We start from the raw sequence: 15,482 nt of genomic DNA on the forward strand, positions 1-15,482 counted from the left end.
GATACGTTTCAATGTTGATGTTCTCCTCATTCGGTATCGCAGCGATGCGGACGGGCCACACGTCACGTACCTTAAAGATGAGCTCTGGGGAGCTGGCGGCCACCTCCTCGATATCCATACCTCCCTGAGGGCTGCCTACCATGACGGGACCATTACAGGCGCGGTCCATCAGGATGGCAAAGTAGGTCTCCCTGGTGATGTCCAGGGCCTCAGCAACCATCACCTAGATATGGCACAGCAGGAGAAAGAGAGGAGGCTGATGGAGGAATGTAGCGGCCATATTAACTTGAGAGATGCACCGGTTTGCCCTTTTCTGTCCCAAAACCGATACTGATAACTGGGCTTTGGGTGTCAGCTGATTGCATGCTATATGCTTCACTATGTCGAAGCGACTGGGATCATTCTTGTACGTGGAAGGACATCAGGCCTGATCAAAACATTGCTTTCTTAACTTTGTAAAACAAACAAATGCATGATGAAATAAATGAAGAGCCGTGTGAAGGGGCCTGGAATCAGAGCGACATCCGATACCTGTATCCGTGCATCTCTGCTGATTGGACTTTGGCAAACCTTTGCAACCTTAAAATTGTACATTACAATGCTAAACATTGCATTGTGTCTCTTCAGAAGTGTCTAACGGGATTTGGAGCACAGTTGTGTGTGTTTTTTTAACAGGGTCTAGCTGTGGTGTGAACGAGAGACGGGGACCGTAACGCTGAGAGTCCGGAAGATAAGGAGAGAAAGGGAGCAAGCGAGAGGCTCATTTGCAAAAGAGAGGAAGAAAAAAAAAACAACCTCAAATCAGACGCGTGGTGGTTAATGGGCTGAAAGGTTTTCGGATGAAGTGTTTGTTTGAACATGCACGGCCCTTATGTTACGCTTCCGCCCTACCGCACAGCTAATGAGGATGGATAGCCTTCTCTCCACTCCGTGTTCACAGACGGCGCCCCTATCTCCTTGTCCAAATGTTGTCCTCCCCAGTCACTCAAACATTCTCTTAAGTTCCCTGTCGTTCGATTTGTCGCCCGATTCTTCACTCAGACTGAACATTTTCTATTACCACCATCTATCTTTTTCCCCCTCATCACCCTCCCGTATCTTCTCCCCTCATCCCTCCATCTGTACCATGAGAGCAAATCCATGTTGATGCTGAAGTGCCCCCTGCCTGTGTCCTCTGCTCTGTGGTGCAGTCCTGGTTGAGGATTGACGCAGGTTGACAGCGAAGCTCAGTCTGTCACCTGACAGACCAGTTTGCCACTCCGCTGTGACTGTTCTCGATCCTTCAGGTCCGCCCGTGTCTGGTTTCAGTGCCGCGGGCGAAAGAGGATGTTCTTGGCAGGATGGCCCACTGGAGGTCATGTTCTCTTCTCGCTCACATCTCATTCAACTTTTGCCCAGTTTCAGTTTGTTTACCTTTTCCTCTGCCTCTGAGACACAGAGGCAACTCGGAGCTTGTGAACTTCCGCGGTTGCTTTTCTATTAAAAAAAACGACAAGTTTGACACTCCCTTGATTCCACCTAAACTCAGGGATAAGATGAGGAGCGGGAGCATAAGTTACTTGGGGGAGCTACAGACTGAGAAGGCTTCATCACCTGGAAAATGTCTGTTTTGAGGAGGTACTGCATGCAGCATGCAAGTAGAGGAAATGATATTCCTGCTTGTTAGTGGCACATAGAAGCAGTTGTTTACCAAACACTTTAAATTCACAGTGGGCCCGGTTCAATTTATGCAATGAGCCATAACACCAGCCAGCGCAAACCCACAGTAAACAACAGTGGACGGCTACTATTAAAACCTAGTGGAAAAGAAACAACTCAAAGCCACAGAGCCAGACTGCCTTCAGTCATTACTTTTACAGAACTGGACTCAAAATGCCTTCAAATGAGGTCAGAAGAAAAACTAAACAAGAAGAAAGTGTACGCAGTGGCTCACCGTTTTCACTTTCACTCCATCTTTCGGTGTCTGCTTGGTGGTCAGGTTGAAACCCAGCATCTTATTGGCCAGTTCACCAACCACAGCGGGGCTGATTGAAAGAGGTGTTAGGTCAAAAAGTATCCTTTTTTTTTTTTAAACAACAGAGTTCATTTATATTAAAATACAAAGAAAAATATATACTTCCAAAATGAGGGATGAGAAAAGCAGAAAAAGTGTTTCTTTATCTCCAGAGATATGCCTCAGCATATTCGGGGCATTTATGTAACGTTCTGACAAGGCACAGTTTTTGGATACGTGTTGGTACATCAACACATCGCTGTGAATGAACCTTGATTAATGCCGGGGCTGCTCCTTTTAGCCTGCTCTGGTTTTGTAAGTGAATAAAAATGAAGACAAGGGTCGCACTCATCCTTTGATAGATGAGAGGAAGGTGAACTGTGCACTCGTGACACTATCTAGGGACGATGAACTTCAGCATATTTCACTTTGAAAAACTTTCCGTCCATTCTGAACCCTGAAGTAGGGTGACGATGATGCATATCGGGGACAATTGTCGTAAATCACTTTTTTTGTCTTGAAGGCGGCAGCAAGAGGAAGGTACCTTTACTGAAAAGATAGCGCTGTTTTAGAACATGAAAACTTGGCAGAGGGAAATGCAGTGCCGGAGCAAAAAAAATATTTAAATGTTGTTGTTTAGCCTTTTGAAAAACAAACAATTTCAGAATGAGCCTTCATTGGAGGAATACACCCATCACACTTTGTAATTCTAAGATAGAGGAAGACATAAAAAAATAAAAAAAACAACCCCAGAGAGAGGAAAACTCAGTATGGGGTGCAAAACGCTTCGGCTGACCTCAAAATCTCCTTTTCAACATTTAATTGAGGGTAGTTGTTTGAAAACGAGACACTGGTAGAAAGAAAAACTGTTTGTTTGCAGCACAAGTAATCCTGACGAGTGCCAAGGGAGCATCTTCAGAGAGCTCTTTGAGCCTCCTCACTCTAGAAGACGCTGTCGCAGGAGAAATAACAGGAATCTATCTCCTACAGTAACTCAGTGTGAAATGTAGATAGTGGTATACTTACTCCTTAGTTAAGTGCACTCCACCTTTAAGGCCACTGTCAAACACACCTTTGCCTCTGCCACCGGCCAGAATCTGAGCTTTCAACACAATCTCCTTGGCATCTGAAAGACAAAGAGAGAGAGAGAGAGAGAGAGAGATAAAGACAGAGCATTTAAGATGGAGGCTCAGCACCTTAAATGCCCCCTTGAGGCTGCCTGTTATCTGTCCATCCGATTGAATAAAGCTGGGGTGAGTGTGAAAGGTGATGACATTAGGGATTATGTCGGGATGGAGAGAAAGTTTACAGTCCAGTGTTCAGCACCCATCCACGAAGGGAAATAACCCAAAAAATAAAATATCTTTTAGTCATGGCAGAGAGTGCTCCGTCCTGCTAGCGGCTCTGTGAGGACGTGAGCACAACCGGGCTGTGACATCAGCATGCTGACATGCTCACAGTGACAATGCTAAAGTTACGATGTTACGCCAATAACATGTTGAATTCAATTAAATTCAGTTTATTTTGTATAGCCCAGAATCACAAATCAGCCTCAGAGGGCTTTACAATCTGTACACATACGACGTCCCTGTCCCCAGGACCTCACATCGGATCAGGAAAAAAAACAGGGGAAGGGAAGAAACCTTCAGGATCCCTCTCTCCGGATGGACAGAAGCAAGTGATGTCATGTGGACAGCATGAACATCGTTACAGAGTTACAACACATTCAATGAACATGACAGACATTATGAATAATGAGTAGAAGGCATGGACCACGATCCAGATTTCCACAATCCATGTAAACAGGAGGAGGAATAAAGGGAATGTTTACCATCTAGTTTACAGTGTTAGCATGTTGACTCCAGCTGTCAATGTTAGCATGCTGTCGATGTATATTTTAAAATTCGGAAAAAATAAATAGCCACATTGTGGAAAAAGCAAAAGCAGTCTGCCTCGTGCGCGCCGCACTAATCCTTCGTGCACGACGAGTCAACCAACCTCACTTTCACTAAATGAAATGTGCCGTTTTACAGGGAATCCCCACCGCCACACAGCCTTCTGTCTCCAATCCACACCGACTCCGTCTTTGATGAACCGTCTCGGCCCGCTTGTCAGCAGCCGCTCTCGGGGACGCCGGCTCGCTAACCTGCCTTCCCCGAGATAAGTGACAGGAGACATTATCTGGACCAAAATAGTTTCCATGTCGACTCCATGGAAGGAGATCAGTGTTTGTAGGCCAAAGTATAGATTGATGCATTTTATCTCCTCACCTGTAGTGAAGCGGCAGAGCTCACAAACAGAATGGGAGCCTTCATCAGTCAATATAAATATGGTTAATGAGTTCAAAATACATATATAGCGGGATATTTTAATAATTTAATAATAGTTTATGCAGATTGCGCTTCCCAGGAGCGTTTAAAAAAAAAAACACGGGGGGTGTCCGGGGCGCCACGCTGCTCACAGCCAGTTAGGACACTTTGATATGGACAAATAAAAAAAATACATATTCAAATAGTTTGAACTGATTTTTTAAGAACGAATATTCTAACCATTTGCTTATCAACCCTACACACAGCACTAGCAAAGCTACAGGTGGGGGAAATGTTGACTTGAACATGGCGCTACAGGAAAACGTCAGAGGACGAAATTATATTTCATAGCAATCCACCGAATAGTTATTGAGTCCATCTCGTCAATAAGAGATATTTCACAGGAGTAGTGAAAACATTGACCTCTTGGTGGCGCAACATGAAAAGAGGGATTTAACCCAACCAAAAAAATATCACTGGGAATCATTGTCTGGGCAAATTAAATGGCGTCACGTCCAATAGCTGCATAGACATGTTACTAAAATCCCAAACTGTGAACGCCACAGTGGAGCAAGCGGAATAGCCAAAGGATCTCCAGAGTCAGTAGGTTGCATCCTTGCGGGAACACCGATGTCTGTACAAAACCTTACAGTAATCCATCCAATAGTTGCAGAGATAATTCAGTCTGGATCAAGGTGTTGGACCGGTAGAAAGACATCGACCATTAGCAGAAGTCTAGAACTGGCAACACGTTACAATCTCGCACCAAGGAGGGGAAATAAGCAACATGCACAACTGTTGGAAACTTCCACATGACCTTGCTCCAATTATATAACCGCCCTGCTTCCCCTCTGCTGTCACTACCACCTTGCAGGAACTCGCAGTACATCAGGAGGAGGCCCCTCAGCTGTCTGTTCAGCATCCTGCCCCGAATCTCCCTCTATTCAAATGGAGCCAGGACACTTGATGAAAGGTGGTCTCTGGCTAGGTTATTATTATCTAGGTGGGGGAGATCAGCCATTGACAGGTGGCTGCCAACAGGGTGGGAAGTGGGTGTTGGGGAAAGTGGAAAGGGATGATCTGCCGCGTGGTGGCTAGAGAGACACCTTGACCTTCAGGGCTGGAGACAGGCCCCTCTTTTGACAGGGTAGGAAGAGAAAAGAAAGAAAAAAAAACTCTACGCACAGTGTGGAGAAAGTCTAGACAGGACGCTGGTGAGCTGAGAGAGCCTGGAAGCTCTGTCGGTGCTCACTGCTGCTGTAGTGAGAAAAAGAATGGGAGGAAATAGCCTCTGACAGGGTGGCAAGGATTAAACCAACACTGCATTAGTCAAGCCCGTTTTCTGTGGAGAGTCCAGAGCAGAGAAAGGGAGCAAGAAAGAGGGAGAATGAGAGAATAAAAAGGTGTGCTCATATGGAAAGGGCTTTGAGAGGAGTCATGAATGAATAAATATGTTAATAAAAAAAAACTGCTACTGCGCAAAAATTAAAAAGAGTTCAAAGCGAGATGAAATAGTGTGTCCTGTGGGCATGTGCAGCGGAGAGGGACGGCACGGAGGAAATGGCTCTTACTTGAAAAGGAGGAGGAAAAAAAAGAAAAAAAGAAACCAGTGGAAGAACAAAGATGTAGCCCAATAGGGAGATTGCTTTGTTTGAGGTGTGGAGAAAGGTAAGAGTATTGACACGTTAAAGAAAAAGAAGACCAAAAAAAACCAAGGTGTGGTTTTGAAAGCGAGGATATATTAAATATATTAAAAGGGCATGTAATGTTCCAGGGAAGGTAATGGAGTGAGAACGAGGCAGGTGTTCATTCCTTCTGCACCAGTAATTGATAGCAACAATTTTTTTTGACATGGCACACAACAAGATATTCTTACCGAATCAGCACTTCTAAATTGGTGAGCGCAAAATGCTGTTAATGAGAAGAAATGTGACACAAGAAGAGACAAGAGCAGAACACAAGATGCGCTGCAATAAAATGCATTCACGCCGCATATCCAAGACTGTATGATGAGAATACGTACAAGCAGTCTCACAGAAAGAAAAAACAAAGATCAGAGTGAACACGGTGCATGGTAAAGAACAGGGTGGCCATTATCTGGTAGTATGACAGACACGAGATGGCCTCTAACACTCAGACAAAAAGGTTGGTCCCTAATGAGTGCGGAGCAGAATGATGAGTGGATGGAAAAGGAGTAGTAGCATGTAAAATCAGAGACGAGTCATGGCTCCGTGACACTGCAGTGAACGAGGGGGAAGAAGGGTACGTGTCTGAAGTTAATCAGTAACGGGCACCACAGCACTGTTGCAAAGTCAGAGCTTAAGTTCCTTGCATAGTGAAAAATAAAATGCTATATTTAACCTTTGACAGCAATACTTTGTACATTCTGGTCAAGAGACTTCCTTGTAAGTATGTTTTCATTAATGTGCAATATGCAGGGTGTATATCTGCACCTGATACACACAACAACTCGTTTATTTTACCTGCCAAGGACGCAGTAATTAGAAACACCTCCTGCAGGAAGTGGTTTGGTTATTATATTATTGGCTGGATGAAAACCCCTTTCTTTGGGGGGGTTGGGGGGCTGGGGCGTGGGTGAGGGGGCCCGTGGTTGCGTAATCAGTTCTCCGCTTCCATTTGTATCATGCACGGCCCACTGTGAAGATGCGGAGGAAGATTTTCATCTCCATTTATTTTCTATATCTTGGGGACACAGGGGAGGAGATTAACATCGCACAACATCTCCAATCACATCACATGCAATCGGAGTAATGCGGTCATCATCCTCAGGCCTAACTCATTTCCCAGTAATGAGTGCAAATCAACTCCCAGTCTGCTTGCCAGTGACAGCAGCTGGCACGGAGAATGTTACGTCGACAATCAGTGTCTCTTTCACCCTCCTCCTTCCTGTGCACTTTTGAAAAGCAGATTCTCTTCCGCCTCCCCACGTAGCCCATGGGTGGCCAGCAGCAGAGTTAGCTTTGGTCTGATATTTAATGAAGCCTTTGAGGGCTGTGCCATGAAGGGATGGTGGCTGGTAAGGGACAGATGTAGGCTGCTTGCCAATCCAGAGAGATGTGGCTACCATCTGCATGGAGAGAGAAAAGGATCGGGACGGCCCTCCCTGGCGTGCATGTCTGCTGTAATGAAAGTAATGTGGCGGCTAAATGGAGACGACTAATCAAACTCTTGGGAGAGAGGAGAAAACAAACACGAGCACACACCACCACAATCAAATAACACATAGAACCTGGGCCTTCCTATGGATACACCAGAAATGAAGGATAAAGAACTCTTAACATGCAGCATCTGTGCTCATTATGATAGTAAACTTCCTGGTTATGTTGCAACAGAGTGTTGAATGCTGCCAAACATAGTCTTTAGAATAAAACAAAAAGGTCTGACATAACCATTATAACAAACAACCTACTTTACACACATTATTATTTTTATATATCCCAGTGTTTGTTTAGAATTCGATCCAAGCAGCTGAAACACAACTATTTTGGGCAGCACTGCGAGTATAAAAAGAGCAACAATCTGTGCTTCCATCGAGTGACACATGGTGCGTCTTTAAATAACGTCAATTATGTTGTCAACTGCATGCTGATAGCTTCAGAAAGCTATTGGAGCGGCACTAGCTTTTGATTTGCGTTGCCAGAAGGCTGTGTCACATCCATGACTCACTGGTATTGGGAACAATTAACTAATAACCCATTATAAGTAGGTTAAAAGTACAAACGGAGATGCAGGATATTGATGACACAGAACAGGGCAATCAATCTGAATCGCTATACAAAATTGCACAAGTGAATATTTTCCCACTGTATTCCCTTGATTGATTAATGTTAATGGCCTAACACTGTTTAGTGTAATAGCCATTGCTTCACAATATACTTTAAACACACTAGGGCTGCCCCCTATCTGTCAATTAATCAACTGATTAGTCATTTTGGTCATATTTCACGAGTACTTTCTTTAGTTGATTAGTCGGGTTTTTTATGCTGAATGACTTAGTTCCAAGAAACATGAGCACATCTTAGATATAAAGTGGTGTTTCAGTGTGATTCTCTGCAGAGGAACTCATATTTACTCATCTGTCGATCAAATCAACAAATCGTTGAGTCGCAAAATTGTATATGTGCAACTCGACCAAGAATTTATTTTGTTGTGGAAAGCCCTAAATTACACTTTGGCATATCGGTGGGACCATTTAACAGAATTGGCCGCGTTTCATATTTAGACTGTGTGTGATGATTTCCTTTCACCACAGCGGTAACGCTGGCATCCTCTTGGACCAGTGCAGCTTTCCATAAAGCGAAAATGTCATTCAGAAAATAACTATCCGTTCATGCTCTGAAGGCCGGTGAACCAAAAGGAAAGATCTGACAATAAAACCTCCAGTTTTTCCATCTACGCTGACGTGTAATGGCCTTGGAATTCTTCAAGCTTAACATGTTTCCCTGTTCGGTTGAGGTTGAAAAGTCAACAAACATTGATCAAACATCTTGCTACTGGCATGTCTGTGCGACCAAAATGTTGGGACTTGTATAACAAGGGACAAACAAAGATTTAGACACATAAAAAGGTCAAAGATAACAATTTGACCTGGTGGTTTGCTCCAACTTAATATATCATTACCATCTCACTGTCTTCTCTGGTTATGCCCGCTGTCAATGTGTGCGCCTCTAACGATGCCATCTCAATGCTTCTCAGCGGAGGAGAATATCAGCGTCCCGGACCAAGAGTGGCACCTCAGTGTGACACCTCCTCCCGTCAGCGTCAACATGACGGCCGAGTCCTCATTAGAAGACGCGTCCACCTGGCATTCAGACACAAGACAGCCCTTCTAATGACATGCTGCGATGGCCGCGGTCTCCTCTCCGCGATAGCGAGGAGGTGCAGTTCAAATCCCTGACTGAGAGTTTTTCGGTAACGATAATGGTGTTGTGGAACGATGGGTGCTTAATGACGACGGGGATACCGGTGGGACGACAATCACTTGGCTCCGACGACAAAGTCTGTGCAAAGACATTGATTTTGTATCCAGCCACATCATCGAGAAGAGTACAAACTCTAAAGATATTTTTAAATACGTAATCAAGAGTCTGCACAAAACATGAGCTGCTCACTTCTCATTACCGACACGACATTTGTCATCAGTTCAGCCTGAACAACAGCCGATCAAACCCTTCCTAAAGCCAACAACATCTGCGGCTGCTGATGCACTGGTGGGCAAGAGCACTACTTGCGATGCCATTTCCACTGACGGGTAATGAAGCGTGCCTAATGGTTGGAGGTCCCTACAAATAAGCACAATGATGTTTTGTACATTTCACTCCACTAGTTCTATTCCGTCTTTCTGGACCCGACTTTAACTCTCAACTCAAACTAATACCAACACGCCTGGATTCACGCAAAGTACCCCGACGACAAATAACCGGCTACATGTTCACTTCTACCGGCACACGAGTATCACCCTAATACGATAGAGGGGATGTGTGAGAAGTAAGTCGACTTCTCACCCACAACATGAATAGGTTCGGGTGCGTAATGAGGAGTTGGAAACACTAAGCGGCTTACATAAATCAGCTCTTTAAAAAAAAGAGACTGGCCGCTTTACCCTGCAAAGCCTATTTACAGCTGTTAAGACAAGTTCAGATGCACGGCTTTTTCCTCCAAAACGAGAGACCCTAAGAGCAAGACAACGTTTGGGAAGACAACAGGTCCTTTGAGAGGCCTGCGCGATGCGTGTATGTGTTAGAGCTCTCGTGTGCTTCAGTGTGTTTTTTGCATCTTCTCAAGCTGTTCGAGAATGAAAACGATTGCAGTTATCAAAAGAATCAAATAAGTGTTTCTGAATGAAGTTGGCGCATTGTCTGTCAGCGGGCCGCGGTTCCCCGTGTTAATAACCTCATGTTTCAAAGACGCCCCCCACCCAGTGCGTGTTATCTTGGCACGTACTGGAGACAGGACGACTGCAGACATCTGACAGAAAAGCCCTCTTAAGGGACCAGAGATGCTCCGTCCATCAAGGGGAGCCCTGCAGGGAGTTGGGTGGCGAGACGGAGACGCCTGCAGCTCTCTTCAGCGAACTCCCATGCACTCATTTAGTTCCCCTACAATGTGATCAAAGTGGCAAACGGGGACAGTGAGGTACTGCTGTAGTACGACAGTTTGTCTGTCTTTCTTACGGGAGGCTGGGGCAGAAATAGAGGAGTGTTAGGCACTACAGACAGACGAAGTGACAAGTCAAGGCAAAATTAAAGAGCAGAGTGGAGTAAGTGGACAAATCGGAGGAAGCTTAAAAGAGAAAATAGATAAGACGTCTTAAAAGAGAGGAACCAAAGCAAAAAAGAGAAAGGTCAAAATGTGTGGGTAAAATGGACTTGACATTGCCAGTTAATCGCTGCATAAATGGACCTCAACCCATTGACATAGAAGTTATTAACATAATACACCACTTGTTTCAAACCGGCCACGGAAAACAGCAGCAGCCTGCTCGATGGTTGCACATTTGTCAACTGATTTTCTTTTATTAATGTGCACGTAGCAGATCAGCCTCATTAGTGTAGATAAGTAGTAATATTTCCAAGTTCTTCGACACAAATGAACAATGAACCGCGATGCAAATAAAAAAAAAAATGTATTGTTCTATAATTATAAACCTTTAGTCTTTTGCAAATTTGCAGAGTAGAGTTGTAGAAAGTGGTCAGTCATGTCAGTGGTGTAAAAACAGGTCATCTCAGTGGAAGCCAAAGGCTCAAGACACGAACGAACCAATGAAATCCAAAACACAAGCCTCTTTCGCATGTCGGCTTGCTTGTTGACACAATGTTGCTACGAGATTTTGAAAAAGTTGTCATTTAACTATAATAACTGACGCAATTAGAGAGCAACAAATCTGCAAAAGCACTCCAAAAGACTGCCAATTTAATGACGTTCTAATGTGTCAATACGTACGTATGACACAGCCCCTCACATTTTCCATGGACACCCAGACATCGACACAGTGACAACACCGCTGTCATACTGTCCAGAATGGATGACGGTCGATGCTTATCATGTTTTCTTGACCCATCCACTGGTACATCCCGACTGCTTTGTCTCGATTTCTCCCATCAAGAGAGAACACATCTCATGTGATCTTAGAGCGGTCACAATGGATGCAGAGCATTGTATTGTCGAGCCATAACATACCCTGAGCTCCACAACCCTGCGGGCCTGGAATTATTGGGATAACATTCATCTCAGTCGAGTAATTGTGTTAATATGCCCACAAAACGTACAACAACAATTCCCTCAACTGTTTGCGCCATGCTTTACGTGTCCGTTGATGATTGCTAGCAGCATCACGATACATCACACGGCGAGTGATTTGGATTTAATAAACATTTAGACCACCAAAGCCAACTCAGTCTGTAGAGTAACTTTTGGAAGCACCGACACTTTCTCATCTTACTCCGACACCACGACTGCTGCAGGTAACCTCATTAGAAAAAGAGCTTGCTAACTTCTCTTCTGGGCTCCCACAGTTGTATAACTCGACTATATCCCATATACTAGTCTCATGTTTCCAGTTTTCCTTCTCCTCCCACAACGGCTCACGAGTTCACCCATTTGAAACGAACATCATTAAAACGGACCCCGTTCCTCCTCGACACTGCAGACTACCGAGTGTTTGCATTTGGAAACAACGGCGGTGACACTTCTAACCGCTCGCCAATGCACATGAAATGGCAAGTGGCATAAAGATGGCAATAATGCAAGTGCAATATTCCACGCGACTGAGGCTGCGTATTCTTTTGAAGTTCAAGAACCACCAGTAAGATCAGTCGATGAACAGCTGCCTCGGAGGCCTCTGCCCAGTAGATCAACAAGAAGAGGACACGGGCGCCAACTGGTGTACAGACGCACACTAACGCACAGCGAGAGGGTTCTCACACTACTTCAGACAAAGACAAAAGTGAAAGGGCCGTGATTGAGTCAACTCTACTCGGCACTAACTGCTACTGTCAGCGCTTTTCACCAGAGACTGTGCCTCATTTTCTGAAGGGGGAAGATGAAAGTGGTCTTAAAAAGGCGCTTGAAGTGTTGAGGCGGCTCTAGTGGGGAGAGAAGTGAATGAGAAGCAGGGAATGCGTGGCAAAGGAGAGGCCACGTTTGACAGTACGATATAGTAGTTATCCGGCTCCAGAAAGAAGGTCCCATACGTCCATGAGGTATCCTTTCAACACGCCACATTTAAATTGTCCAAACATGTTCTTGGTGAAACACGATTGATATCGCACATGAAGAGCGGAGCGTAATATAATTTGATGACAAAGAACCTAGGCAAAGAGAAGGCTCTCAGAGAGAAAGCAAAATTTAACAAATACCACTATGTCGCTGCTAAATGAAGCATGGCATAGCCTTAATAAAACACATTTAAGCATTTCAAATATTTAACTGAGGGGGAAAGAAATCAATCAAATGCAAAGCACTCATCTATATTGAAATAAAGTTGCACTTTTGTTTCTTTTATGAGTTAGCGAAACGTGTTAGTGTGCATTCTGTCATGCTTGTGCATGTTAAGTTTAGTAGCCGTCTAGATATCTACAGTACATCATTTGTGGAAGTCAATGAGTATGAACACATGACAAGGCAAAGAATTTCATAAAATGCAAATTTGATTGGCGCATACAACCCACAGCAGTTTTAGAGCTTTTTAATCATGTTTGAATAAATGGGAACAAATTAATTTGAACGCAGCATAATCCGGTACTGCATTGTAGAAGTGAGGTTGCCTGGCGTGGCCTGTGACAAGCCAACAGGGGACTCCAGATATCCTGTTGGGATAATGATACTGTCAGGCAGTAGCCTTTTTAAAAGGTTGCAAACAGCCTGACTTTTTTTTTTTCCACACAATGCTTCCACACTTAACTTCACGTTAGTTTGTTTCCCACTTCTTGAGCTAATAAACAGAACAAAAATAGCTTGCAGTGGTTTACTGACAGGTTACATCTGGGAAGAAGAAAACTGAGAAGGCCTCGCGCAGCATCTCAGAGGGGATTATGAGGGAGGACTCGGGGGAGATGCAAACGTCACGCATGGATAAAGAAGTCCTCAGAGTGGCTTGTGGTGATGCCCATGTGAGGAAGGAGCCGTTCTATGACAGATGGTACATGCTAGACAGCGTGTTGGGTTCACAAAGACGCATACGGTACTCCCTGTATGATCTCATAAACCACCACCCGGCCCAGTCGGAAATCTGCACCCTGCCAGAGAAAGCGGCAATGTTGATATCACCAGCAAAATAAATGTGGAGGCACACCAGGCCTGGGTGTCATGCCGTTTCTTATGAGACTTTAACATTTTTTTTATTTTAAACCCTTACCAACAAACCATTCTCATGCATCGTGACTAATGAGAACTGAACAATTTATAAATAAACTGCAACACACTGAAGTGCAGGTTCAGTGTTGTTCCTCTACCAACAACGTATACGTGCCTTACCAGACACACCAGAGCAGAACGATGCAGGATTCTATGGCAGGGGAACCTCTCGTCTGTCCTCCCAGTTGCTGTCACAGTCACAGCTGCCGGGACCCTCTACGCCACTGGCTCCGTCCACCGTGCCCTTGGCTCCGTGTCTGGTCTATCACATGTGGCTCCACACCGCTAGTGATGGGGAAGCGGAGTGGACGTGTCTGGGAGTCCATCCAGCAGAGGCTGCTGTGCCGGGAGTCTCTACTCTGCAACTCAGTGCACAAAGGGAAACCCACACCACTGGATTTCACGAGCGGAGGGATCAAATTATCTCGGCCAACCCTCAGTTTGCCGTTGCGTGCCTCCGCTCCTGGGCGGTTTTACTGCAGGTCGGGTTGTTGCAATCTCCACATGCCTTCCCTTTCAGCAGATACAATTCACCATGCAACTTCTATCTGGATGACCCAGGCGATATTGATTATTTATTGCGAAGATCGTTTAATACAATGTGTACTGAATTCAACATTGGACAACACCACAACAAACTAGGGTGGCGGCAATGATGCTGGTGGTGCTTTCAGAAGCTGGCCGGCTTGGTCCACATTATATAGGATGTACTCGCTACTCCATAAATCATTATAAAGCATTTACTCTACATTTAATTCATACACTGTCTGAAGCTAGAATTAGCACTCTTAGAAATATGGCAAGACAAAGCACAACACATTCTGAGCCAGTATTGTGTGGAAAGATGCTAGCTCCTGGTTTACAATGACATCCGTCTCAATTTAAAGACCACAGGCCAGAGGCAGAGTGGGGATCTGAGCTGACAAACTAGATGAGCAGAAAATAATCTCTCTAAAATACCCAGTGTCCCTGGCCTTGAGCTACTTATATTTACACATTATCTGTGGCACAGTGTAAGCCTCATTGACTTGACTTTAAGGGTTATTGAGGATCCACAGTATGAAAAGAAAGGAGCACGTCACCTTTTGTGGGAAAAAAAACCCTCCCACAAAATGCATATACTGTTTATAGCGTGGGCAAGAAAATGTAAAAATAAAAAATTCTAAGGAGGAACTTGTGTTTACCTCAGCCAATTACATTTGGAATGCTTTCAAGCTTGTCGACTTCAGACAGCAATGCGTGGCAGATTGAAACTGATGGAAACACATTTGTCAGATGAGTAGATTCTATAGATCTTTCTTCCTCTCTCTCGTACGCCATCATAAACAACAACAACACAACACACACACACACTCCATCAAACAATTGGCTTATGTCAAGGTAGCTCGCTATTATTCAGTAAGCCGACATATCAAACTAACTATCCCTCTAATAAGCACACATGAGACTCGACAGCCATGCATAAAAACTGTTCTGTTTACACTGAATATTCATAGCAGGGTGAAATAAATTAAAACGCTTCCCACCTCTGTTAATCATCATTCTGGCAGTGAGGCTGTGCTAAGCACAAAGCGAAAAAGAGAGGCAGAGTGAGGTGAATGAGGAGCGAAAGGAATTAAAGGTAACTTTCCAAACTGAAGACAAGACAGAGAGAAACAAAAAGATACGGAAATGTAATCGCAACACCGTTAAAGTCAGCATGATGACACCGGTTAAGATATAAGATACAAGACATCGTACTCCTCATCTGGTATGAGGTGTACACATACGAGGGTATATGTTGCTCTCATTCATCAACACAGGCT

At 44.5% G+C, this 15,482-nt stretch overlaps 1 protein-coding gene across 1 annotated transcript in view; it reads right to left on the reverse strand.

The window, feature by feature from the left end:
- Positions 1-15,482, reverse strand: part of suclg2 (succinate-CoA ligase GDP-forming subunit beta) — an 86,903-nt gene that overhangs the window by 46,905 nt on the left and 24,516 nt on the right. Inside the window, exons 3-5 of the mRNA XM_034532850.1 lie at positions 3,020-3,119; positions 1,934-2,024; positions 71-223 (exon numbers count right to left, since the gene is read on the reverse strand). Of these exons, the coding sequence (XP_034388741.1) occupies positions 71-223; positions 1,934-2,024; positions 3,020-3,119 (344 nt within the window). The remainder of the gene's footprint in view (positions 1-70; positions 224-1,933; positions 2,025-3,019; positions 3,120-15,482) is intronic.

The sequence above is a fragment of the Cyclopterus lumpus genome, chromosome 5 (genome assembly GCF_009769545.1).
Source record: "Cyclopterus lumpus isolate fCycLum1 chromosome 5, fCycLum1.pri, whole genome shotgun sequence".
Lineage (NCBI taxonomy): Eukaryota > Metazoa > Chordata > Actinopteri > Perciformes > Cyclopteridae > Cyclopterus > Cyclopterus lumpus.